Source organism: Anopheles gambiae, chromosome 3 (genome assembly GCF_943734735.2).
Source record: "Anopheles gambiae chromosome 3, idAnoGambNW_F1_1, whole genome shotgun sequence".
NCBI classification, from domain to species: Eukaryota; Metazoa; Arthropoda; class Insecta; order Diptera; family Culicidae; genus Anopheles; species Anopheles gambiae.
Genome location: NC_064602.1, coordinates 87,500,250 through 87,527,440, shown reverse-complemented (window position 1 = coordinate 87,527,440; position 27,191 = coordinate 87,500,250). Strand labels below are relative to the sequence as shown.

Below are 27,191 nucleotides of genomic sequence, written 5' to 3'. Positions count from 1 at the left end.
CAAACGGTTCCGTTTCGATCGTTTTGTTGATCGAGCCGTTGTTGTTGCTGCTCTCTTTCGCGCTCGCTGCAGTTTGATGGCGTTAGGTTTGATGCTTCGCGGGGGGTTGCGGATGAACAGAAGACGATAATGACATTTCACGACACAGTCCTTTCGATCGTAGTTGCCCCGTTTGCATCGCTGCAACTTCCCGCACTTGGAACGTTGGGGACGTTGGAAAACCTGCGAAGAAAAACAGAGAATAGGGGCCGATAGTGCGATATAATAATCAATAAATTATGGAACATTTCAATTTATTGGAATATACGATCAAATTAATATGACATCTATTTCTGAGGGGCCGCCAACACCGCTTGGAGGGCCGATTGGGTCGATTGTGTTGCCGATGCGGGACTGTCTTTGCCCCGGTGTGTGTGTTTGTTAGTATAGGTAGGTGTTGTTACGATCGTTTTTGAGCCCGTTTGGGGCACAGCACAGCACCAAACAATAGACCATCAATTATAGTTCGACATTGTACGGGAGGATCTCTCTCTCGCTTAAGCGCTTGTGTCGCTAGATGTCTCAGATTGGAATGTGCCCAAAAGCCTACAAAACACACTCAAGTAATGCATCCAGAGCAGACTGCAGTCGTTTTCTTGACGGTGTTACTCCCCGCCTTGCAATGTAAGGGACCTCTGCCGTCTAGCGCTGCCTCTGCAAACAACGCCTCCGGGAAACCGGGGCGAGAAAGAATGGAGAAAAATCTCACCCCATATGTCTTCACGGCGCCCTCGATCGCCCGGGCAGTTGATTATCCTTTGCGGCGATATGGCGAATTTGTGTGTATGTTTAGCGTTTACCATGTGTATGATGCGTGTGCCAATTTAAAGCCATCTGGGCTCTGGGGCCATGCCAAGCAGGAGAACGGGACCGGTGCGGTAGATCTATAAATCACGGACCGGTAAAGTGGGAAAATGTGTTTAGCAGTTTATATGGCTTAACGGAGAGGCGGGCAGACTAACGCACACACCGACACACACACGCTCAGGTGAGGTGATCGTTTAGACATGGGAATTTTAGAAGAAATTGCTAGTAGCTTGTAGGGGCGTTCGAGTAGAAAACGGAGCTCGTTAGCTCGTTGACGTGTGTGGAGCGTTTAATTGGTGTGTATACAAAATTCCAGTGCTTTTCAACATTTTTCAAAAGTGCTCCAAATTCCTACGAAAGAAGTGTTTGCATTAGTAAAGATGAATTTTAACATTACATCAACGCAATCTACTCCCTGTTCAGAGCGATATCTTCAAACTTTTCTTCAGCATCTTTCATCGAGGGAAGGAAATTCACTCCTCTCTTCTCGGGATCGTGCCACAGCCATTAATTATAAGCCTCAACCGTTTGCCAAGCTGCGACGCAAGAAATATGCGCGGTTCGTGTACGCAGCAGTGTGCCCCATTTGGCATGCAATGTCGACAATGGGAGAGGAGAGCAAAACCCCGTCCGAAACACGCGGAACATTGACGTGCAACACCGGAATTCTGTTTCCGTGTGATTATAGTTAGATCACGAAGCTTTTTGCTGCCCAGACGACGACGACGACGACGGCGGGTGGGCTAGATCTTCGGTCGATCTTCACTCCCTTGGCTGCAACCAGTTCCGCATCTAGGGCCTGCATCTAGGGATACTGCAACGGGCGATTTGACCCGCCGCTTATGATGATGACGGCCACCACCGACCGGGTATCACCAACTCCATGGCACGGGAGGCTGCGTGATAATTTCCGCACCACTACCACCATTCGGAAGGGCAAAAGACCGCTTTTCCTCCGAGTGAATGAATGCTTTTTGTATTTATGTATGTGTGTGTATGCGTCGGGTTAAAAAATTTATGGCCGAATTGAAAAATCAATTTTAAATTTACTACCGTTTTGTTGAGCATCTCGAGCTCACCTCACGCGGGTACATTTTTCATTTGTCTAGGTTCGGGCAACCGCCAGCCTGCACGGGTTGCGCATAAATGGGTTGCGTTAAATTTTCGCGTAATGTGCGCGCGCACGCTTTTGCACGCCGTCTGCCATCTCGGGTGCGAAACGTGTCGGTGGATGGTTAGGAGACGGTTTCTGGGGCGGTTTTGAATGCGGCGATAAATTATCGTACATCGAGAGTGTCACCGGCGTAACGACATGGCGTTGTAAGTGGTTACACGTACGGCTGGGTGAAGATGTGGGAAGGAGCGCTTGGGAAGAATTTTGCGTACGTTGTAGCAGGATTGTTAGTGTCGGGAAAAAATAATTATTACCGAAGAAGAAAATACTGCGTGGAAAGTTGGGCTTGATGGAATTATTGAACAGTTGTAGGAATAATTGGTGAAACACTTCAGAAAAACTTGTTCTAGTTGTATTTCAGTTATTGAAATAGTGGTTACTTTAGCATTAGTAGCAATTAAGTAGCCGAAGCAGGTGATCGATACTATAGAAGTAGCGGAAATAGGTGTAGTATGTTCTGTACTAATAGAATAATCCACTACAATAATAAAAACAGGATTCACTTATCAGTCTCACGTGATTGGAACAGGTTTAGGTCAACTTCAAATAATGTAAGAATGGCTGCACCTCTTGTGATGATCTAATGCATCATGTTTTGTCTTTCAGTCAACCACAATGTTTCTACCTCTCCATATAGTTTATGATAATCACCGTTACCTCATCTCATTTGATCTGATTTAATGTGTTACATTTATAATCATCTATTTATTACGATTTTGGAATTAAAGTTAAAAAATGTTTTGCAGCTTTGCTTGCTGACATGGGAAATTCCTATTACATTCAAAATGATCCTGTTTAACAAAGGTGCCGTCCAACATCCTATAACAATGAGACAATATTGGAGTAGGCACCCTTATCATTAGGCCACAGGATATTAGGATCTAGCATTTGTAAAAACTTTCAATGACTTATATACCAAACAAAAGTCTACTGAAAAGGGATTAGTGGAAACCCAATGAACCCAGAATTTAAGATTAGATTTAGATGGAGTTATAGCTAGACAGGATTTTTTTGAAAATAGATTGCTTTTATTGCAACATTTATGTCCATTCATCAGTAGTAATGGTCATCTCATGAAATAGTAAGAGCTCTTGAGACTTTGATTATTTTCCTTGCTTTGTACTGGAAGAGCTGCAGCTACTGCTATAAAATATGATTATGGTTGTTTTTACTATGCAGATCTATCGATCCGACAGTGCATAAAACCCCTTCAAAAAAGCTCCCATACACTAGTCTTTCGTTAAGAAATCTTCACCGAATCGCACAGAAAACGTGATGTTCGTACCCCAATTGACTGTTTTTTTGTGTTTGTGTCGCTGATGTTGTTGTTCTGTACATGTCACGGACGAGTTGTTAGTACATGCTCTAATACGGCCCCATCGGCCAGGTCGGTTCCCCGGAACGAAATCAAAACACATACCGCCACCAAACCACTAAGGCGTGCCATTACCGACAAGGGAGTCGATCAATACACACCCTCTCCTCCACCGTGGCGCGCGTAATCGTGGTGGTGGAATCACAAAAATTAAAATATTTACATGGCCAGCATCGAATCCGACCCCGGTTCCGACGTTCCGGGGTGTTGCTCGGGGTTTTTTTTTGTGTGAGTGCTCTGATGTTTGTTGCCACAGTGCGACAGCACACGGTGCGGAGAAATTCTTGACCCGGTTGGCATTACCATCGCGCGGAGATTCGGGCTGACGCTGTACGCTGTTTTGGAGCGAACTCGTTGGGGGAAGAAAAAATCGATCATGGTGGGCAAAAAGGCTACGCTGAGCGTCGATTGCTTTTACGGGGCGAGCAGTAGGGTAGGTGCCATGCAGGGCCGATTGAGTACAAAAACCCCGCGTTGACACAAGAAAATGGTCCTCCGATATACCAATTTACATACATCGATACATCGATCGAGGGCACTAAATCTAGCGAGTGTGTCGTTTCATTCCTTCCGGGGAAGAGGGTCGGAGTGGGGTTTTTTTCGGTCTATTGCGACAAACCACCCTTAGCACGCTCTTACCTATTCCCCCGCGTTTGGTTGCCCGGTGTGTGTGTGTCTGAACTGCCCCAGAATGAATGATCGTCTCGTGCTGCGCGCGCTACATCGCAGCCACACATCGTCGCCACATCGTCGGCGGCTTCTTATTTCGCGAGCTTCTGGCACACTCGCACAACGCCGCCAACTGCATATGATAAAAAGAGGCGGCCGCGGCAGCGGCAACGGGAAATTAGAATCGACTCAATGTGGAAGCGACCGAATGTGTTCATTCCGTGTGCGCATGTAGCACAAATTAATTAAACTGATTTATGTGCAACAGAAGCGGCAGCAGCAGCGGCAGCAGTAACAGCAGAAGCGGGATTTGTGGTGACGATCGTGTTAACAATGCCGTCGCTCCTGTACCCCGCGTTTGGTGGTTGGAATAGCTAGGTTAGGAATGGAGAGATTGCCACGGTACCGTTACCGTATGTGTTGTTTAGCGATTTTGCATAGGAAAATTTGATCTCGGAAATGAATCATCGCTCGGTTGGACCGCTTAGGTTGGGGGCTGAAATATTGTTTTGTGATTTGTATGGGATTTAATGGATTGTTTGTAAGTGACTGGTTTTATGGACGGACATGACAGCATACATATTGTTCTTAGTATTTCTTAATGCATTTTTCAGGTGATGTCTTAACCGTACATTGGACTTTGAAGTCAAATAACTCTTGAAATTTATTATAGGATAACGGGTGTAAATTATTTTGTTTTATTCTCATTTCAATTTCAACTACTTTATGAACTTTGCAATGATCCAATGCAGATTATAACATATTACTATTGTACTGTAAATCGTAAAAGTCTTATATCTCTACAAAAAGTTTATCTTGTCTCAAATTTTATTACAGCTTTGCAAGAATAATACAATATTCCGCAATTTTTTATGTATCATTTCATATAAGACAACATATCTAAACAATTGTCAGAAAAAGGTTAATTTTTGATATCTGATGTTGTTGTTCAAATATTTTGCCATATTACACAAATCTTAACAAGGAACTATGGCAATAAATTGAAACAATTTACGTATCAAGTCAACTGAACCTACAAATCTTCTTGACACTATGGCTAGGAGTTTTGACAGAATAGCTATTTGAAGGTTTTATCGATTGAAATATTCTTGAACTCCAAAAGATATTGCGTCGTATTTGCATTCGGAATATCTACACGACGAGTTTAAGAATATTGGGTCAATATAATAGAATATACCTGAGAATAGCTCAAGCTTAAGATGACTCAATGGTTTCAGATTGAAGACTTTTAGGACTCTCTTCTGTTAGTTTTCATATGATCGACATCGTAATGACAAAAGCATAATTCATCTGTGGCTCTCTTCTGAAACTGTAGCCTAGCAAATGGTAAAACCTATGAAAAGGAACATCAGATCACAGGTTACCAAGCTTCAAACAAAATAATAGGTAGCATCATCATCAATCTCCAACAAACTTTCCAGAATAACTCAGCTTGTGAGATCCTATTAGACATTTTTAAATGTACATGTAGATATGTACACAAATGATCAAGAATAATCCTTCTGGAGTTACAGTCCATAGACAATAATGTGTGGGATTAGCTGTTGGAAGATAGTGGCTTGGAATCGTAACTGGTTTTAGTTCAGCTAATAAGCTTACAGCAACTACTGAAAAAAGCTGAATCGGCAGTAAGATTTACGACTGTGCTGCCTTTCCTGGAAAGTAGATCAATACATTACAAACAAACCGATCCATTTATTAAGAAAGGATCTCAAATGAGGAACACATATTAAAGAATATCTACACTGTCATGTAGTTTGAGTGCAATTTAATGTCACCTAAATGTTTACTATCATTTGTTCATAAACGGTCCTGCTTTGTGCATTAATGAGCAATCCAACTGGTATCATCAAGCGTATCTTACTCAATGAGTACACCTGCTGGACGCCCACATCAACAGTTTCAAACAAACCATAAATGTGTGCTCCTTAATAGCCTCCGCTCATAATGACCAGCCGCGAAATAGCACCAACCAGGCCCTCCAGCAATGATACTACAATGCTGTCTGCACTCCAACAGCCTCAAACTCAAACCCTCGATAGGCAGGCAGATACTTTCAGGGGCTGTGAGCATTAATGAGCACCCCGTTGTTTAATCGAACGATCCATCCCGAACGATCGTCCCGAAGCGCGTGCCGTCGTGTGCCTGAACTTTGCTGCCCCAAACCATCCTCATATGTGCGCTGCATGGAGGCGTGGATGTCGGCTGCCTGCACACGCGGCCCGATTCGTAAGTATCGATATTATTACCCTTTTATTGGGTTCATTAACATAATCTCATTGCGATTCTGATATATTTTACATGTACGGGGACGCCTGCGCACGCTTCGGTCACGGGGATCGTTTCGCTGGCGGGTAAATAGAATGTATCTGTAACGCTGTAGCATACTCCGGGTGTGTGTTTGTTGGGAGCAATTTCTTGCGTCGTCGCATCCGGGGACGATCGACGGCTTGCCTCCGTTTTCTTCCCGTGATGTTTCCCCCATCGATGCTCCGGAATGTCTGCCCGGTGCGCACGGGCACAGGTTGGAATTTATTCGCCCTTCACCTCAGTGTCAAGTGAACCTCTTTACCACCTCTTTCGGGTGAGTGTAAACTTCATTCTTCTGCTAGACAGTGTGCCGTTCGCCATCCGCTGAGGAGATGGTCGCCCCCGGGCACGAGTCACGCGTAGAAACTGACCTGCGCTAGCTTGGGATACTGTTGCTTCAGTTTTTCCTTCGTGGCCCCGTTGGTGAACGATGAAACTTCATTCCAGCTGTACTGAAAAAAAAACACCCATCCGTACACACGTTTGTTGTACCCACTAAATGAACGATTTCAATCACGTTGTTTTCACGCTCGAGGATTCATTTTTTTGTGTTGCTGTCTCTCCATTCCTTCGCATGCGAAGCTGTGAGGGAAGATAAAAAAAATCGCACCTAACGCGCTTTTGCGATCGGCACTAATTGTGCCGTCATCATCGGTGAAACCGAGCGGCAGCAGCAGCAGTTTCACCCAGGACGGTTATAAATTGGGTCAGACGCTGGTGCGCATGGTGCCCGGTGCAAAATGTCAGCGGTCGCGGGGCCGTCGTATCGTTCAAATGATGGTGATTAAAATGACCGGACAAGGTGCAGCGATGGACACCGAGGGTGGATGATGAGTGGGGGAGAGATGGGGGAAATTTTATATTTTTCCACCTCCCACACTATCCCACACCATGAAGCATGAAGCGGCCAATCATTTCTTTTTGCGCACCGTAAACCGTTCTGTTGGCCGGCTTGATCATGCCGGGCCAGGACCCGCGGGTGCAGCGATTTTTCGTGCGCTTCAAGCATAATAAGCTGCTATCAACATTCCACAAAATTACAGTGGTTCACTTTAGCACAGCATTGCAAGTATATTTACCATCAACCTAACTAGCTAGGGATTGGGAGGGTTTTTTTGAATTAAACATGGAGCTTGATGTTGGGTTGCGTGATGAAATGGAACGAAATGGAGCTGGTTTTGAAGGAAGCTACCATTTAGAGTTCGATTTCGGTGGAACAAAACATCACGACTTGAGCTGTAAAATGCTCATTATGATTGAGAAGAAGCATCCGCAACGTTTGTAGTCGTTTTTATTCAACATAAGATCTACATCTGAAGCTGTCGAATTCAAAGTTATCTCTTACTATCAAGTCGCTTATAGCGTGCATCTCGTACTGTAGCTAATTATTTTAGGTTGATCTTTGAACTTGAAAGTAGCCATACCCTGTGCTAGAAACAGATTACGGTACTGATCAAACATCACAACAGATCAAATCGAGTAATGTTTTGCTTAAATAATAACACAAATTTAGGAATGTTCGGGAAAGATTCCAGCAAATCACTGTGTTCAATGAGCAGTTACAGTTGTTGTTCGCTAAAAATGTGATGAAAACTAATCAGACGGGATTAAACTGAAGTCTTTTCTGCGCTAAATGGACTTGTCTTCAATCACTGCCTACCATGCTTCAACGTCATGATTTATTGTTTGTTACCTTAAGTCATTGGAATCATGGACACCGTTTAAATGTAGCTCCATCAAGCGGCATCCAGTTGGCTGTGGATTAATCTTCGATCAAACGAGCCTCGGTCAGCTTACAGTTTGCTGACATAAAGACAGCAATGGAAAATCTCGGCTGCGAGCTACAGGGCATCCGTGTCTGGGAGTCTTGTGAGATGACTTAAGATGACTTGCAAATTGCGATGATTGCGCTGTAATTAAAGCAGAAGTGTGCCCATGCTATTAATCAATTGCTGCTTCATTTCGATCGATGGTACGATACGACTTCGGGGCTAAACAGCTTGATCTTTCCTGTGCCCAGAGTGAGGGCAAGCAATCTGGTCCAGGTTGTGTTAATCGTGCACAAGCCCCGCAACATTGTACACGTAGTGCGGAAGGTATGAATGTGTAATGGAATTATAATTTATCATTACACACACGAACGAGACAGTTATGTTACGATTCTGGGAAAAGCGTGCGCTACCCTCCAGGCTGATTGAGGACGCGATCCCGGCATGATGTCTACCCGATGGCTCAGCAGCACCAAACAGCAGTGCATCATGGGAGATGATTCCTGAGCTTTTATAAGCCCCAACCAGTTGGAAAAGTGTTACTGTGTTGTATCCAAGCAGACCATTGCGAGTGTGCACTGAGACGCAGCTTCAGCATGTGACGGCGATTAATCTCAGAATCAAACGACGCAGATGCAGGGATGAGCAGCGTCGGTTCGCTCAGCGACCTCACGCAACGATGCCATCGGGGTGTCTCTGCCGCTGCTTGTCTAATTATTATCTCCCACTGGTAGCACAAGGCTTATTATCATTCCGACGATCGCTGGAGCGCTGGAGCCACCGGCCTGACAACCAACCAATGACATGGGGATGCTGTGTTCGTGTACCCAAGGGGGTCTTAGTACGCTGACTGCCCATAACGTGCTACTGAATGTGTTCGGGATGAACATGGCCAAGATGAGACGCAAGACAACATCGCCTTCAAGGTGTGACCGATGCAAAGTGCTTACAAATTGAGCAGCACACGTGTGATCACTTCGTTTCATGCGCCAAGATATGGGGAAAATCGTGAAACAAGGATAAACCAAAGGCGCCTATCGTATCTTGATTTGGACAATGTGGAACCGGTCGCGAAATGATCAAACTGTGCATATAAGATGACCGAAAGAGACTCGAATAAAGATCGGGAGAATCGATAAGGATAATTTAAAACACATTGTGGCCAAAAACAAAGGATGCCGATAGCATTACCGGCTAAAAAATAATTTGACAAGCATCTATTGGTCGATAATTAGGCTGTAAAAGAATAACATGGTTTTCAAGTAGGGTTTTATCTCGCACATTTCTGAACCATGAAAATATGATCTAAATTCTTACTTTTACTGCACATGAACGATCATCTCCTTTACAGTCAGCTCGTTACAACACGTAGACACCTGTGCAAACATTCGTGAACTTCCATTTAATGGCACCTGTTTCGATCCCTCCGAGCGGCCCAAAAGACTCACCTCAGCCCAACCATTACTAAACGTATCACCATCATGAATCATACAAAACCCAACCACACGAACACGGTCCAACGAGCAACGACAACGACAGCGACGGTGTGACTGCCCTCGGCCACCACGGATTCTACGCGTTCGCACAGTAAGGTGCAAATGGGCATGTTTTTGTGTGGGCCGAAACATATCATCAAGATAGGCGGCTCGGACCAGGCCCATAGCCTCGACGGGATTACCAAACACATTCCAGCAGTATTTGCATTGGTCAGATTTATGCACAGCCCCGTGGAAATTGTATGACTAACTCACGGATTAACTTCCACGACCGTTCGAACGAGGTGAGGAGTTTAAGGGCTTTTTTAGGGATCGCTAAAGATACACTCTCTGGAATGGAATGTACTGTTGTTGTTGTAGGGACTGCTTTGCACTTGTCCGGAAGGGATTCTGTGTTGTCGCTGACACACTGTTGGCAATCTGATCGAACCAGACAATGAACGAACTTTCGAGTAACAAGAGATTGGACGATTCACAAAAAGCGGACAAAGAATCATAACGTTGGAGTATCATAGTTGGACCTCCTTGCTGAAGTCTACTTCCTTGTGGATGAACTTTGATTTTCTCCCTTCAACTTGTGCTACTTTTCTTCTACTGCAGCCAAGATGCTCGTATCATACAAGTAATTCCACTGCAGAGAACGAAGGGAACTGTCTCCGCAGCCGGCATGTCAAAGGAACGATAATTGTACAATTATGGGCCATTCCGTGGAGGAAACGTTTCAATTAATGCTTCTCTTTGATATTCGAGGACATTCCTATCAAATCTCAGAGCTTATGCAGATTCAACGACGCCCATTTTTTCTTTGCAAAATATCATCTTCGTGTGTGTCTAAGCACTGGTCTGACGGTTGCCGACGATGATAAGCTAATTTTTATTATTAGACGCAATTACTATTTTCCAACTACCAATGATCGTCGACGTTGGAGCTTCTTGTCGTGTGACAAGATTATGGAGCAGTTTAAGGCAAGACTAATGTTGGACGTTTAAGCGTTTTCTTTGCCCACTGAGCAGAAGGTTTCGATGCAACAGGCCAATCCTTTAGTGGTTTGTTTGGACCGGGACACTCAATTCAATCAATTCGTACCGATTGCTTCTTGGTTTGAGGCAAACTGTGCTTGAGACGTTGTCACTTTGCGGACGGTTCGTTGGACGGGTGAGTCGTGAGTCGAACAGCAGCGCGGTGCAATAAACGACCACCAGAAGCACTCAACTGGCGCACAAGTTTATGCATCCGAGTGACATAATAATTAGCGCCGCTACCATACCAACGGCAACCGACGGCGACAGCAACCGCGATCGGGACGGACACACGATTGCGCTCACGATTTGCGCGAGATATCACGCAGAAATGGGGTCGTTAATTATTGTAATTGTGTACTCTTTTTTATATTCTGCACACAATTTCCTGACCCACAATTATCCAAAGCTTTACGATATCGCGACAACGGAGCGGACGGGTTTTTGCGAAATAATTTGTTTAGTGGTGATTGCTTGAGTTGCCGAAGAAATGGCCCTTACACAGGGTAACATACTTTATTAACCCAAATACTTACACTAAAATACGATACACATACACCCATACACACACCATGCACACAAACGAACGATAAAGAGAGACATCGCGTGCCTCGCGCAAACAAACAGCGAACGCGATTTCATTTCAATAATGGACTGTTTGTTTTATGAAACATTGAGCTGGCGCGCCCGGTATCAAGCTGATCTGATCTCGACTTGTGGTCTTCGGGACGAGACTCCAAGAAAACCAAGCAAGCAACCATCTCGCTTTGGGGGGTCTTCCTCTCTCTCCCTAGGGACTGCTACTGGAAGACGTCCCATCGCTTCGCAACCGTTCGCGCACATTTCATTTGTGCCATTTTACAACATTTGTATTTAAATTAGCCTTGTATCTGTTTCAATTCCAGCCACCGAGCGTCCTGAAAGCGATCTAAATATATAAAAAATAAAGAATAAATAGCGGAGGAATATGACGTCCTGGGGACGGGACAAGACTGCCCGGTTGGATGCTCATGCTGTGGACTGTGGGTTGAAGAAGCATTTGGAGTTGTTTCCAAGAAATCGTAGGCTGAGACATTGCTGAATAATATCTCCATCGTGAGATTTGCAGCACAAATAAGAAAAGGAAAAGGGAATGCAGAAGACGTTCGAAACCAAATAGAAAGATGTGAGTTTGCTCTATTTTTGATAAGTAAGTGCCTCTGTTCGCTAATGAAGCTAAAGCGAACTGATAAGTCCATGATTTCTGAAGTATATGGGGTATTGTGTTGATGCCTAAGTGAGCATGGACGCAATATGGGTTTAACGCAATGATTTCTCCTATCATAGGAGCGCTCGACAATTCTGTCTGTTCTGCGAATGGTTTTAATGGGACTTATTGCATCTAGCCCGCAATTATTTGTTGCTTTTATCAAAGGAACTATTTTTATGCTCCATAGAATGCACAAAACCACATATTTTACACCACAATTAAGCGTTATCAGTGTGTTTAATGTTCACCTTTGAAGGAATTCCACCTTTAACTACCAAATGCTCACACCCCACCTCGAACTTTCAGTCACTTCTGTAACCTGGACTAACTCCATCTCTACATTCCGCACGGCAAAGGAATTCGTTTTCAGTTTGAACCCTTCCCAGTCAAGGGAAAGTGTGAAGAGTCAGCAGGGGTTCGAAAGGTGTTCCTTTGCTACCCTCGACTGTACAGCTTCTTGGCTCGGCATGCTTCAACTCCAGTGACAGTTTGGTTTGGCTGGCTAAGAAGGTGGTTCGAACGATCGTTGGTTCGTTGGTTGGGATTAAAACGAGCCGTGGTCAGATGCTGTTGGGTAGTTGGCGGATTGGTACTAGGGAAAGAGTTGTGGTGGTTGATAAGATTGCCAATGCCTAAGGGTATGTTGGTTCCGGAGTAGCAGAAACCTTTTAACAGTGAAGAGCACAATTCGTTGTGCAAAGACGATTTTTGAAATTTACTTTAGCTTTCTGTGACAAAGAATGCACACAAAGTATTTTGTATAAATTGTATATAGCTGATATTCTTTAAATATTTATTGTAAGTTATTCATTCCGCTGCATGATCGTTCAGCCCCGCTCGACATCATTCCTGGTGCTTGTTTTTATTGCAACAAGTAATTAAAACTCCAACCAATCGCGGAATATTAAACAAAGCACCTGCAATAAAGTAAACCCCTTGGCATAATTACAAACACGGCGTGATTAAAGCATTAAAGCTCGGGTGTGGACCGTGTTTCCGACCGACAAGAACATGCACACAGAACAACGTTTAACATATGATAATTTGATCAGCGTCCTGCCTTGATTACTTAACGGGCGACATTTATAACATCTCTTTTTTATGACCCGACCGCACCTGCTGATCGCGGCATGTGCAGGCAGAAAATCAATTACATGAAAATGATTTCTTAGCACATAAATTAGTGACTCAGAGCAAACGGGGAGAGTGTGTCTTTGTACCTCTGTGCATGATCTTCTCTTGCAATTTAAAACATGGAAAATATTCTGTTTCGAAGTTTAAGAAAACGCTTAGGAAAATCAATTAGTGACAAGATTTATGGATAATTTTAAAACCTCAAAACAAAATTCCTCAATGAAGCTTTTGTTTCCCCTTTTGAAACAGGTACTTCTTCTGCAGGTTGGGAAATATAAATCTGTCACGAGACCTATGAATATTCATTATGCTCAAGTGCATATTTCAATTACTTATTCATTTCACGTGTGATGTACGACATATTGTAACACAGTCACCAGGAAGCAACTCTCGGCAAGAGCCGCATTGATCTTCACTCAGCCTCACGCAACGCAAGGATAACATGCACGCAAATGCTAATAACTGCCCCAAACATCGACAGGATATCCTTGCTGATACGATACGCTTGTCTTGTGAGATGTCTTTTGCATATCGGTTCAGCCTTGTCTTGCGTTGCGTGATTTATCTCCCGACAAAACAGTCTCCACCCATCAAGCGGACAGGGTGAACCTGTTCTACGCGATGACGCGCACCGAGACCGATTTCGTTCAGGTTCGACAGGAAAAACAAATCAGCTGTTGTCACATGCGAAGGAACTGTACCGGTAAAACCTGTCCCAAAATTGCTGGAAGTGAATCAAGAGGAGACAAGAAGAAAATTGCTGTCGATGCAGTGACTCTGTTACTCTCAATACTTGGGGTTTTGCAGTTGGAACTGACCTGTTGTACTGTGTGCAGATTCAAAACTGGATAGTGATGAAGTCATTTTGGCTACTGTCGAATAAGATTGATCGATTGGATCGTTGTTTGTTTGAGTAAGGGTTGTTCAACAAAACGGTTCGTTGTTTAATGTTCCAGCACACGTCAAGATTCAGAGATTGATTTGGAGATTGAATAGCAAGAATGATACACATGATTGCGTAAAATATTGTTCCTGAGAGCTAAGACCACACACATCTCCAGAAGGGAATGTCTTGCGTGTTAGTAATGATGATTAAATGAACCAAACGTAGCAGCGGAACAGGAAACTGGAATACTTTTGCTCCATATTTGGCAGCGTATCGTTGAGCGATAATTAAAACATGATTCAACGCACGCGAATGATCGGCTGTCGATCGGGAATACCTTTTAGGGCAGTCGTAGAATAAGCAGCAGGTACCTTAACTTCTGCCACGCGTCTGTAACATTCTTAACCGAGGAGGAAAATGTTTGCCCCTGAAACATTATCAATTAAACTCGTATTCGCTTGAAATTCCAGCAGCATCAAGCTGGAAGCTCGAAGGCTCGTGCCTCGTGCTTGTCGTATCTTGCCAATATCTTACGTCTCCAAATAAGGAATGGTATTTAATTAACATAGTTCGTCTTTCGTTCGCTTCCTACCAGAAGGCAAACGCGAGGGGGCATCAAACACCAACTGCACTGGGGTTTGCTCTGTGATTTCAATTAAATTTTAATGGTAAGATCGGTCAGATTGTTATTGCGCACTGATTCGCTGGCAATAGATAGCTTCTTGGATGGTTTACGTTTCGCTTCCCGCACTGCGGTAGGATCGAAATGCAGGTGGTGAATTATTTTAGCGACCTCCCCCTTTTTCTCGCTTCGGTAGCTTCCCAGTGAGGCGTGTAATGCTTCACGACGCGCACCGCGCGCACTTTGGTAGGGATGTGACCAAACGCCTCGGCTACTGTTTTGTATGAAAAGAGGGGCTGCAGTACCTGCATGCATATGGCCATTAGTATTTGGACACCGAGCGCCGCGCGCGCAACACGTATGGTCAATATTGGTTCCCTCTCCAATGCGCGAGCAATTAGGTGCGACCGTCATGGGTGAAGTGTCTCCCGAGCATGGAGGTACATTTTACACACTGCTATTTTCAAAGGCGTGGTTTATAGTTCATCCATGTTGCTGGAATGCCACGAAATGTGTATAAAACAACTTAAGATACCAATCAAGACGGTTAACATGAACTCGGAAACGCATAGCGTAACATCGGTACCATAATTATCATCTCTTTCTGTTTACCATCGATGGCAAAACGAACGGCCGCGGTAGAAGTGTTTAACCAGATTTATTAAGCTTCAATTAATCAACTTCATGCTGGGCTGATATGAGACTGCAGATAATTTCCCAAATCAGCTGCGCAACATCGCGGAGTATCATGCTGGGAAGCATAAAGAGCGCCCTAATACGCTTAGGAGCTACAGGAGTTGAGGCTAAGTTGAGGCTAGAGCACAGCAAGAGTTCCATTCGATCCACGAGTGCTGTGGACCACACGGTGGAGATGATGCTTCCCTCGGTGGTAGGTTGTGGTGCTGTGTGAAATATTGCCATGTCATAGAAATTAATAGAAACATTGTCTTACCAGCTAACATGATTGACTTTTATCGACACGCTGAAATCATCGGTACGGCGGGGTGAGTGTTTGACATCGTTAACTATGGTTGTGATGTTTCTATTTTTGAGGAATGTTTCTGCAAGGCAAGAGGAACTGCGCTATTCCTGGAATGCTCCTTGGTGTAGTCGATCGGACAGACGATTACAGGGATGGGAAGAGCTTTTTGCATATGCTTTATCGATTTATGTTTGCAAAATCAATGGAAAGCAGTGGTGGGGAATGTTTTGGATGTGTTTGGTGATGAAGATAAATGGTTGATTGATATGTAGGTACGCTTGCTTTATGCTTTTTCACGGTGTGGAGAAATGCGAAGCCATTTTTGCGTTTAGGTCAAACAATGATTATTCGTGTGATTATATATTTTTATTCCAAAACTATTTGCGTATTGCTCATTTGGAATCCAATAGGAATTTCTAATGTGCCTATCCGAAAAGCGTGCCTTAGAATCCAATTCCCAACTCACCCGTAATAGACAGTCAAGAAACTGTCCCAGCATTATAAGAACCCCTGAAAACCCCTGTGGTGTATTTAAAAACTTAATATGAGATGCATTTGATCATCTAGGGAGTATTTTCGGGAGCTTGTTGTCACCATATGCCACCATATTCACTCGATAATCATAGTGTGAGGGAACGCTGGAAGTACTTTCAGTAACAGAGTGCACACCTTTCATTTTGGTGGCTCCATCATATCCACCTGGCCCGGTAGCAGCATGATATTTATCACTTGATTGATGAACGTCGTTTGGAAAGGGGCAAAAACTGTGTGGAAGCAATCGAACGCCAGAAAAACAAAATCAGCTTTCCCCCTTCTGCAAGAAAAACTGTTACCACCCTGGGGGCAAAAGTTTGATTGATGAGACTCGTTTCAAGCCGATCGTCAAACGGAAACAAAATTCAATTAAACAACCATTTTGATCACTGACAACAAAAGGCGCAGCACACCGTTTGCCTGCGTATCACTTTCATGCCAATAATTCCAAAGAAAAATCCCTCTTGCATACTAAAGCTTACCAAAAGGAAACAGGTACCAAGAAGTAAAGTTGGCAAGGAGTATCATTAAAAAATGGAACAATTCGGAACGATTGTGATTGATTGAGTAGGTGATTTCAACGGCAGGCGGTTGGCTGCCACTCGGACTATGGTGAAATTATACACCAACTCTTATCATCTCTGCTCAATCTCAGCTACTGGGCATTTTGCTTTATAGCTGCAGGGGCTTTGACAGGGAGTGAAAAAAGAAAAAAAAAACCCCAAACTGCATCCGGTTGCCGTTCCAAGCGTTCATTATCGCACCCATAAAAGGTGCAGATCGAATGGCGCTGAACGGTGCACCGAAAGGAAACAACTTAATATGGCCCGATGATCGGTTTTCGGGGATTCGATTTATGTATGCGGAGCTGGAGTGTTCGCTGATTTGGCCGTGCATACTGATTGCGCAAATCATGCCGAAGTGTGCAGTGGCATTCAATAATTATAATTAACCGAAATGTGCCACCTAAATTAACACATTTCGGCATCGTTTCGGCGATCGATTGGAGGAAGTCCTTTCTACTTGGACGATTGTAACTGAAATTGGCAAACTGCCCTTTGGGCAAGAAGTTTAATTTGAGTTGATTCTTACTGCTCCGAGCAATGCAAGAGTGAGTGGTGGGAAGTAAAAAACTAAAAGCAAGTGAATTGCTTTATACAGTTCACATACACATCTTTAAATCTTCCCACGTAGCGCATTATAAAACACTGATTACACCTCGTACCGATAATCACACCTCAACCGGGCAGATTACATCCTTGACTCTGCAGCCTCTTGCAAAGCTTATGACCCAGCAATCACTGGCACGGTATGCTTTCTGGCTTTAATTAAAAGCATACACCAATCGTCATAAACGTCTGCCTCATCGGGATGCCATGCACGGCCCTTCGATCTCATCCCCAGCCGCGGTTTGCAACTGACGGGGAATGTTTTAATGATGGGCAAAATGAGGAGTAAATATCCACACGGACAAACAGACAGACAGGCTGAGAGGCCGGCGAGTGCTGCATTGGGTCGTGATTGTGCAGTCTAATAACTTAATTACAGGCGAATGAATTCATCCCATTTAATGCGTCAGTCATCCGAGTGAGATGCCATCCCATCCTTGGGATCGTCTTCTTATTAAAGACTCCCAAGAGTCCTCAACTACCTACAGAATTATGCGTTTTTTTGGTCACACAATACTGACCACAGACAACCGCTTCCCGCCTTGGAAATGGAACAGGTTTTGTGGTGTCTCGCTGTGGGGAGACGAGTGCGTAATTGGTGTCGGAAATGGAACCACAACCTCCATGGCCGTAATCGATGCTCATACATTTATATGAGCGCTGATGATTGTTTGCGGTAAATCGTGCATTTAACAAAAACATTAACGCCTTCTCACACAGCCACCGGACCACCTAATGGTACTCGCAAAGCTCGGACAATACTGGAGAGCGCTGTGTGAGGTGGAAAACTGTACCAGTTGAACGGGTAATTGCTGTAGAACAGGAAATCGGACCATCCTGTTAATTGGTCCGGTAAAACAACCAATGCAATCTTTCTCCCCTGGGTGACAGTCTTCTTCCTTTGCTCTGAATTAATTCAACAATGCGCCTTTAACGGGGAGTATGGTCACGGAATGCCAGCATCGATCTTTATGATATCGATATTCTCTTTTCCTTCTGCTGTACCACTGCGGCTAAATGGAATCTACTTTTCTATATTTCTGCTGATGATGGATCTTCGCCGTTGTTGTTATGTTACTCCCGTTCGCCTTCCTTTTCGCTGATCATGATTGAAGGGCTCTTTCGTGCCTTCTCCGGGTGTCTAGCTCTCTAAGCTTAGGTTGAGAAAAAATCGCGCACACAACCCAGTAGGTTGGTTGATAGAAGGGGTTGTTATTAAAATTCAATTTAAAAGCAGTTCCGCAAGGCACTTTAGCACATGGCATTTGCACGCCCGGGGTCGCCCATACTCGATGGGCTGGGACATTGGCCCCCACATTCCATACACTGCTGGAATAGAGGGGAAACGGTTGAGTAGGTTGAAGCAGAGCTTGTGACGCTTGTAAAAGTTATTATTATCATTCGCAAAAATGTTAATCAATGCCTTGGGGAATGATAACAAATGCTCCGATCGTTGCTTTTGATCATGGAGAAAACACAGAATTCTCGTTTAAAACGGTGTTTGATCCTGCAGAGGTAACAGATTTAATATAACTGATCCACTTTACGGGTGAAACGTGTGTCTAATAAGCTCAGAAAATAGTCATCCACCCGCTTAAAGAAACGTTCAATTTCATGCCCAAGCATAGCCGACACAAATTTTCGTTTCATTTTCTGCTCAAAATCCAATGGTCAAACACGCCTTTCAATATTTCATTCAACATGATCGGCCACTTCGTCTAAAACGAGTTTTTTTTTTTTCGTTGTCCGCTACTGCATATACAGGTAGACATCATTTCACTCTTATGATCTCGTTTTGGACAGCGCAAAAAGGGGAGAGAAAGAAAAAGACACCAATGGGAGGGGGGAGATGAAGAATCTATCATCCCGTTTGGTGCCATGTTTGAATAGGCAGTTCATCATACCGTTCGCCGAGGGAGGCAGGACGGAGAGGAGTGGCAGGAATTTGGTAGATTGATAGGCCCTGTCTGCTGGAGTTAATATTCGGGTTCACCTCATCAACTGGACAAAAGGTCCTACTATTGTGAACGAACGGTGGCAGCCTGAGCTGAAGCCGCCGCAGTATTCAGCCATGGACAGTGTTCGATTTTAGGAGCTGGCTTCTGGACAAGCGGAACTGACAGGGCGTCAGGTTCAGACGCTTCCAGCAAGACTGGTGTCGTGTAAAGTTTAAGCTAATCTTGGACATCTTGAACAGTTTAACCGAGGATTAAAAAAAAAAATACTCACCATGAAACTAGATGAAGTTACGACCCGTAGCGTTTTGGAAAGACTGTCTTCAACATTGGAGTGTTGTTTTCTGAGTTAATTTTGAAGGAGCTCTTAAATCACAGTTTTGCATAAGTATTACCAGCACACTTATTATTTTCTGTTTTATAATTTTTCACAAAACCACTTGAAGAAGGATATTGATAGAATAGTTTGGCTGAAGTTCACTAAATGAAGAAGTGGATTTCATAAAAAAATAATATCACTTTCACAGATTCAACTAAACTTGTCTCAAATCGTGTTTTCTAATAAGTTAAACCACTTTTATAACTCTTCAAAGGAAAGTGTGGCCCAATTACCTTCAACCTTTTCCTCTTTTCATAATAGGAAAATTTCCGTTCGCTTTAAACACTTCGACAATTGCCAACGCTTGCAGTCACTCGTTTCCTGCCAACTTCCTCTCGGGCAACTTCCTTTTCCCAGCAACGGAACGCACCGTGTTTCATCACTCACAACATCACTGCGCGCCTCACTTTAACAGCTTAATCATTACACCCAAGCTGCACCGGGGCAGCAAACGGCACTGATCGAACAAGAAAGAAAAAAGAGTCGCGCTAGGTGAAAGGCGTCACACGTCCGGTTCGGGGCGCGTCATGTAAGCCTGGGACCGCTCGACCGCTTTCATCAAACACTGCATATTCACTGAACTGCATCGCGTCCGTCAGATGCACCGTATGCTCTGGTTACATACTGTTATTTTTTTCTGCTGGGTTAACTGCTGCTGCTTTCCTGCATGTGATCGCCACGATCATCGAACCACACCGCTCGGGATGCAGGGGACAAACTGCAGCAGTCGGCAATGCTTCCACTTGCACGAATGGTTCAATTGTTCGCGTTTAAACTAGGACCTCGGTTCGGCTCACGATCGGGCTTGATCTCGTTTGTCTAGCGCTTTTCTCGAGGCACGGCAAGACACGGGAAGCAAGGCACCTAGACAGTTCGGGGTTGCTGTTTTGCTGGCTCTTCGTCTTTCGCCTGCTCTAGTTCTCTCCGTACGCGGGGAAACGGTTAATCTAGTCTCAGTGTCTCTCTCTCTCTCTCTGATTTTCTTCAATCTAGGAGCTTTTTGCACGAGCGTCTAATACAGCCTCCCAAGAGCCACTGAGAGCGAGTGCATTAGAACTAGGTAGGAGATCAAATGGTAACAACAACCCCACCGCGAACCTTAGGAGCCTTTGAGACAGTTTGCTCGCCGCTCTCCAGCCTTACTAGTAAAGGCAATAGGAGCAAAACATAGATACTCCTCTCTGTAGAGTCGATCCGAGTAGACCCACCACTGCTCGTGTTTCTCTTCATCTTTCCAAATCACAATTCAAGTCTCTCCAGCATCCCAGCAGCATCCAGCGTGTGGCCTGTCGCACGTGTTGGCCCGCCTCAGAGACCCGTTAGTTTTGCCTTGTTCGCGCAAACGCAGCGTCAATGAACGCGCGCGACGCTCGAACGACCTCCAGAATTGCTCATCAGCTGACCGTGCTGGTGCTGCTTCGGAGGGGGGAGTTTGCAGGCGCGGTCGGCACCAAGGCACATCTCGGCACGCGTGTGCTGCCCTCGCCCATTCGGTGCACGCGCCATTGCTGCGTTTGGCTGAACGGCGGGTGCTGCTTCGTTCGAGGGGAAAACTTGCGTCGGAAGAGCGAGCACGTAAAGAGCGTTGGCGCACAAGTGCGCTCACCGGTAAGCCCGTGCTCGGATCGGGTCGCACCGAAACGGTAGACGCTGCTGTAGTGGGGTTCGTCGCTTGCAGTTTCAACGAAAGACTTCAATCGCTGGAATGGCGTGGTAGGGCAATGACGCTGAAGTTGTCGTTATTTTTCTCTCGCTTTTGACGTGTTTCAGATTGTTTGTTTGCTTGCAATTAGCGCCATAATTGTTTTATTTAATTTTATCAATGTTTATGATGTATAGAAAAGATTAATTTTATATTTAATTAATTAATTAATATTAATTGTAGGATGGCTGGACCATGTGAATTAAATCATTTGTCACCAATTTTTTTGGCCCTTTCAAAGCTTTAGTGGGTTTGTAGTATATTTAAAAAATTTATTTCTCTTTCATTTTGGATAGCTTAACCCTGCGAATTCAATCATTTTTCAAACATTCTTTTGTTTGGTTTTTGCCCATTCCTTGAGTTGGTTGTTTTTAGCAATAATTATTTATGTTAATTGTGTCTTTCTTTTAGTTTAGAGTTTTTGCTTTGAATGATTTACAAGCATCAAACGCTCTGTTTGAACTAGTATTGTGTATGTTTATAATTGCTCGGTAGTTTGGGATAGAAAAGAAGAAAAAGTTCAGTCTTTTTGGATTTGTTATTTGTACATTCACTCCAAGACTAGCTTGAACAACATTTTTAAGGATTGTGGAACGGCTGGCATAGCTTAAGCTTTAGGTTTTTAGGATTTATTTCTTTGAAATTGTTACATTTTGTGATCTATTTGAATCTCATTGATTCTCTTATTTAAAAGTATCTTACTTCACATAAATTGTATGTTTACACAGCTGTTACATAGTTCTTATTACATATATATATTTCGTTCAATAATTAAATCAACTTTGACAAGCATTTTAACACATTCTTGCCAGCCTGTTCGTATTGCCATGCTGAGCCAGAACAGCAAAATCATTCCAAAAACCACTCATGATTTCGCAACCTGTTAAGCGAGAAACGGTGTACGGCGTGTTATCAATTCCCCCCTGCCCGGTGCGGTCTCTCGCTCCGCCGGACTGCCATAAATTACGCCGAAAGCACGACAAAACATTGGCCGTGGCACGCGCCCATGAGCCCACCCTCGCCCCGGCGCGCAGCATTGCGCTTCAAAGAAAAAGCGCCGATGGGCAGAGTGTGTCTGGATCAGGAAGAGTTGCGCAGAACGTGTGCGCTACACTTGTGTGTCGCCCTGCTGGAAGCATAATTTATGAGGCCACGCTTGCCACTTTGGACACGAAGCCATCGCGGTTCCCAATTCCATCACGCATGGCCCGGCCCGACCGCGCGCGGTTTTTCAGGTGCATTGAAAGGGCTAATGGTATTGGACGGCTTTTGCTGGAGTTGCCCCACGAGCATGACACGCACACCGGGTAAAGCCATTACCATTTGAGGGACTCGAGCCCCAACGATATTGCACACCGAAAAGGTGTACTTATGTCTGCTTGGTATTCGAGTTGTGATAGCGTGAATGTTCTTACCTCTTCCACAGCTTCAACAACCGGCGAACTTTTTGCCCAATTCCTACGGTGATCGATTTATTCCCCGTCGATACGCACTGTCCCGATCGAGCCGGTTCAAGGCTGAAAGCATGCCGGAACAGAAAACGGATCCAATGGTGATGGTACGTCGATTGAAACATTTTAACGTATATAATAAACAAAACAGAACGACTACACCCACATAAAAAAACGATTCGTTTCAGAAGGAGATGCCTGGCTACTGGCGTACCCATCACTATTCGAGCGTGCTGAAAAGCCAGCTCGGGCTGGTCTCGACGCACGATAAGATACTGTCCTTCCGCGATAGCACCAGCCGGCAGGTTTGCAAACGGCTCGCCAACAAGCGCCCGCTGGAGTGCATCGTCCGCCCCACGTACAGCAACCAGCAGAAGCTGGACTGGAGCTGCCATCCGCGCACCAAACCGATCGGGTTCATCGAAGCCGTGCACGATCTGCCCAACATCAAGACGTACTATCACAAAATCATCGACTGGTCCGCGGCCGGGCAGATTGCGGCAATCTTCAGCAAAAAGCTCGTCATCTGGACGCCCAACACGGACGAGATCATTGGGCTGGGGGCCCAGTACGCGACGTCGATCGCGTTCGAGCCGGCGGGCACCCGGCTGGCCATGGGCATTTTTATGATGAACCGACCGTGGCTGAACATCTTCGACGACCCGGCCAGGCCGCAGTCGGAGCGGCACGGCTCGCTCAAGATGCTCGACCCGCTGGACCACCCGATCAGCTGTCTGACCTGGGACGGTAGCGGACTGTACGTGCTGTGCGGGTTTGGCAATGGTCAGATTTCGATCGTGCGCATCCGGCCGGCGGCCAACATTAACCAGTGCGAAAGCAAGTACTGCGTGCACAAGGGTTCGATCATCGCGATCAAGTTCTCGTGCGGGTGCCGGTACATGGCGACCGCGGACGATCTCGGCCAGCTGTACCTGTGGCACTGGAGCGCCGGCAACCTAACGCCCATTACCAACTGGGACAGCTCGATGTGCGCCTTCTTCGACTGGCATCCGTGGCGCGAGGATGAGATTGTGATCGGTGAGTGTGGTTGGGCTGGTTGATATGGGCCGAACGCAAATGGCCGCACACACACACAGACACTTACAAAACAGGATGTTTAATTTTATTAGCCGACAGCGAACCGATCCTGATCGCACTGTACCACGTCCCGAGCCGCCAGGTGCTGTCGTACTATCAACGTCGCGAGAGTGATTGTATCTTGACGACGCTTTCGTTCAACAAGCTTTCCGGCGAGCTGGTCGTGTGCTACTCCTTCACGGGTAAGTAGTAATTAAACGTCATTACGCGATTAATCGTTCGCGGTTGGTAGATTGCTGCGCGGGGCAGATGCATCTGCGTGCGCGACATGTGGGCTGTACGTCGATGAGGTGTCGGGTGCGAGAATGGTTTGGTTGGAACTGCTAGGACACGGTAGGTTAGATTTATCATTGATGGTGTTTATATCGAGACACACAGTTTGGTGTTGAACGAAATGGCCATAATCGCAGAAATGATCCGAACATGTACGATCAAGTGTCGTTGTTGTAGTTGGATGTTTTCACCAATGATTTTTACCATATTTTATTGAAACTGTACTGAAGTATCTTGGCATTTGATAAAGCATTAAAGAATAATTTAAAATAATATTTAAAACCTGCCTATCTAAGCCATTCTGAGATTTTAATGTGCAAGATAGAGTCAGCATATTGTCTGCATTTTACTCATTTTTACAGATTGCCTATTGATTGGTTGCGTTGATTTCATTTTAGCCTTTTGATCACACTTCCATACAAATGTTATCAACATCGACCTATCATAAGAACTACACTTAAACATACTTTTACAAAAAGTTTTTGTGTATTTAAGCCTTAATCATTTATTATAGCAACCTTCCGTACCAAGGCAACATTGTAACAGACTGTAGAACCTGTAGAGAACAATACGATAAATGATCTTAAAAATGTGTTTAAATTTAAGGAAGCAAACATAAACAACGCTTACAATTGTGTAAACAGCTTAAAACATTAATATTGAATGGATTACAAGCTCTTTGCCCATTTGCAACTTTGTAACAAACCATCGGAATGTACAGCCACTCGATAGGAAATACTGAAAGTCTATGGGTTTTAGTGTTAACAACTCGGGCTCCTGCTACGATCGAGAGTCCATATTTCACTTGCTACAAACTCAAATTTGTCTACTGATCCCTTTCTCGCTTGCTTTCAGACAAGCTCATTCCACTCTATGCTCCCTATGTAATAAAACTAATAATCATGATCAAGTGCTCCACAAAGCTATCGGCTAGAGTCTGCTAAAGCATGTGCCCTCTCTTATAATTATTGATATTGCTACCTTCCAACCACCGTCCCATAAGATCCCTTCCTTCCCTGTGGCCATTACGATTGGCTTAGCGCTACACACCCAGCGCCAGCGGTTGTGTCCTCCACATCGGTTCGATCAATGAACATGGGTAAACCACGGCAAGAACGCGAAACGGGAAGCAATTTCGCTCCGGCCAACATAGTTTTTAATGATACAAATTTAATAAAGCAGCAAACGGTGCAGGAGCAAAGGGCATCGATGTAAAGCCGTTTGCTGAGTCGGATTAAATTGAATCCCCATTTCTTTAGCTTCTTGTTGTTTTCTCTGTTATACCTCCAACCGTAGATCTCAGCAAACCACCCGAAATACTTGTTCTCGCGTCGATGGATCGCGTGGTGGATGTGATGCGCAATCACGATGACTGCATCGTACACCTCCTGTGGAGTCCGGATGGAAAGCAGCTGGGTTGGTTTTGAGTTGTTCTAAAATTGTGGCCCCCGTTCGGAAGTATCTATTAATCCTTATTCTTGCGTGTTTTCTCTCTTTTAGCAAGTGTAGGGTATGATGAAACGCTCACGATTTGGAACTTCTTCGGTACCTCACCCACAAACGAATGCAAGAAGAGGAAGCTGCAATGCGAACCGCCGGTCAGTAGCGGTAGCTCACGGACCGATGGAAGAGCGTGTGGCAATGCTGGCAGTTCCTGGGACGCATCTCGCATCCCGTGCAACCGTAACAAAGAAGCCACCTATCGTGATCTGGCCTCGAGTTTTCTTTTCAAGGCAATGCGCTGATGCTGCTGTTCTTCAGTATACCCTGCCCGTAGAGTCAAACAGGAAAAGCAAAGGAACAGAAGTCCCCTTGATATGGTCAACTTGCAACGAATGCGAGTAGGTAATTAAATTAGAGACATAAATAATTGCAAAGGAAGGAAGGAAATGAAGACAAGCTTTTTCCACCTACGCTCCGGAGAAGATGAGGAAAGATAGGGGACACATTTGGACTGAGTTTGTTTACAGGCTGCTGAGTGGCCTTTCGATAACACAGCAGAGCAGATAGAATGCAAACATTGTATAGGCATAGGTCCGATATTATAGTCGTAATGTTCCAGTTTGTTTATTTATTTTATATTTAAAGTTCATTGTAAAGTTTATAAATCGTCAAGAAGTTTGTTAAACCATTTTACCGAGGCCTTCGTGCTTTATACTCATCAAATCTGATCATAACACTAGTTCTTTATTATTTGATTTGTCTGGCGCAACTACCACAAGCCTATTAAAACATTGTTAGCAACAAGTGACCTTTTGTGTTGAAAAAAATAGTCCCGAACAACCGTGTAATATTTTCATACATACTGAACATGTTGTCGTTTCGCGTCCACTGCTGTGCGGTTGTGTGACAGCCTGAGCGGGATAAAACCTCGCACTCGGAACCACGAAGGTGCAGCATGTTAAGCTGCTGGCAAACGTATTTTGTACACCTGACAGCACCATGCCAAGCGGATCTGCCACCGTGCACACTCCCCCATCCATGGTGTCCGTATAATCAATTAGTAAAACTTCTACTCCCGTAACCTGTCAACTTTAATCCAAACTCTACATACTCATATTTGTGAGGGACTTTTTCGCACAATGTCACCGTGAACAGCAAACGGTAGGACATTTCTTTTCATTTGTTGATTTGTGTATTTGTCATTTAGTGTCTTGCACCGGTTTGTTGAGTTGTTGAGGTTAAACAATATTTTTTTATATTTTGAAGCATTTTTATCGTTTGGTTTATAGGAATGTACAGATATTGAGAACGTAGGTAGCTCACGTGACCTGAGCAGTCGTGCAGGAGCATAAAAATTAAGTTTTTCTTACAGGTAGGGAGAGCCTATGTCCCCGCGTGTCTCTAGAGTTTGTCCGATTACAAATCCTATTAGTAGGATCCATCCTATTGTATAATGATGAATCAAGGATCATACCAAGATCCCTGACTGATGACAAGCGAGACAACTTGTGACTGTGTGATGAGTATTCAAAGTTAAAAGCTATTCGTTTTCTGCTGAACGTAATTGAGCTACATTTATCTCCACAGAGGCTTAGTTGGTTTGTCAATATGAATTAACATGATTTGCTCGATTT

General features: G+C 44.6%; 1 protein-coding gene across 2 annotated transcripts in view; it reads left to right on the top strand.

Annotated features, from left to right (window-relative positions):
• Positions 1-26,283, top strand: part of LOC3291384 (protein cortex) — a 44,769-nt gene extending 18,486 nt beyond the window's left edge. The window contains exons 2-6 of one of the 2 annotated variants that reach the window (XM_061655492.1): positions 22,719-22,850; positions 22,935-23,781; positions 23,874-24,023; positions 25,411-25,530; positions 25,615-26,283. In XM_061655492.1, coding sequence (XP_061511476.1) covers positions 22,719-22,850; positions 22,935-23,781; positions 23,874-24,023; positions 25,411-25,530; positions 25,615-25,859 — 1,494 coding nt within the window. In that variant the 3' untranslated portion in view covers positions 25,860-26,283. Of the gene's footprint in view, positions 1-22,718; positions 22,851-22,931; positions 23,782-23,873; positions 24,024-25,410; positions 25,531-25,614 lie in introns of both variants that reach the window. The other variant, XM_061655491.1, reaches the window with a different exon arrangement.
• The last annotated feature ends 908 nt before the right edge of the window (positions 26,284-27,191 follow it).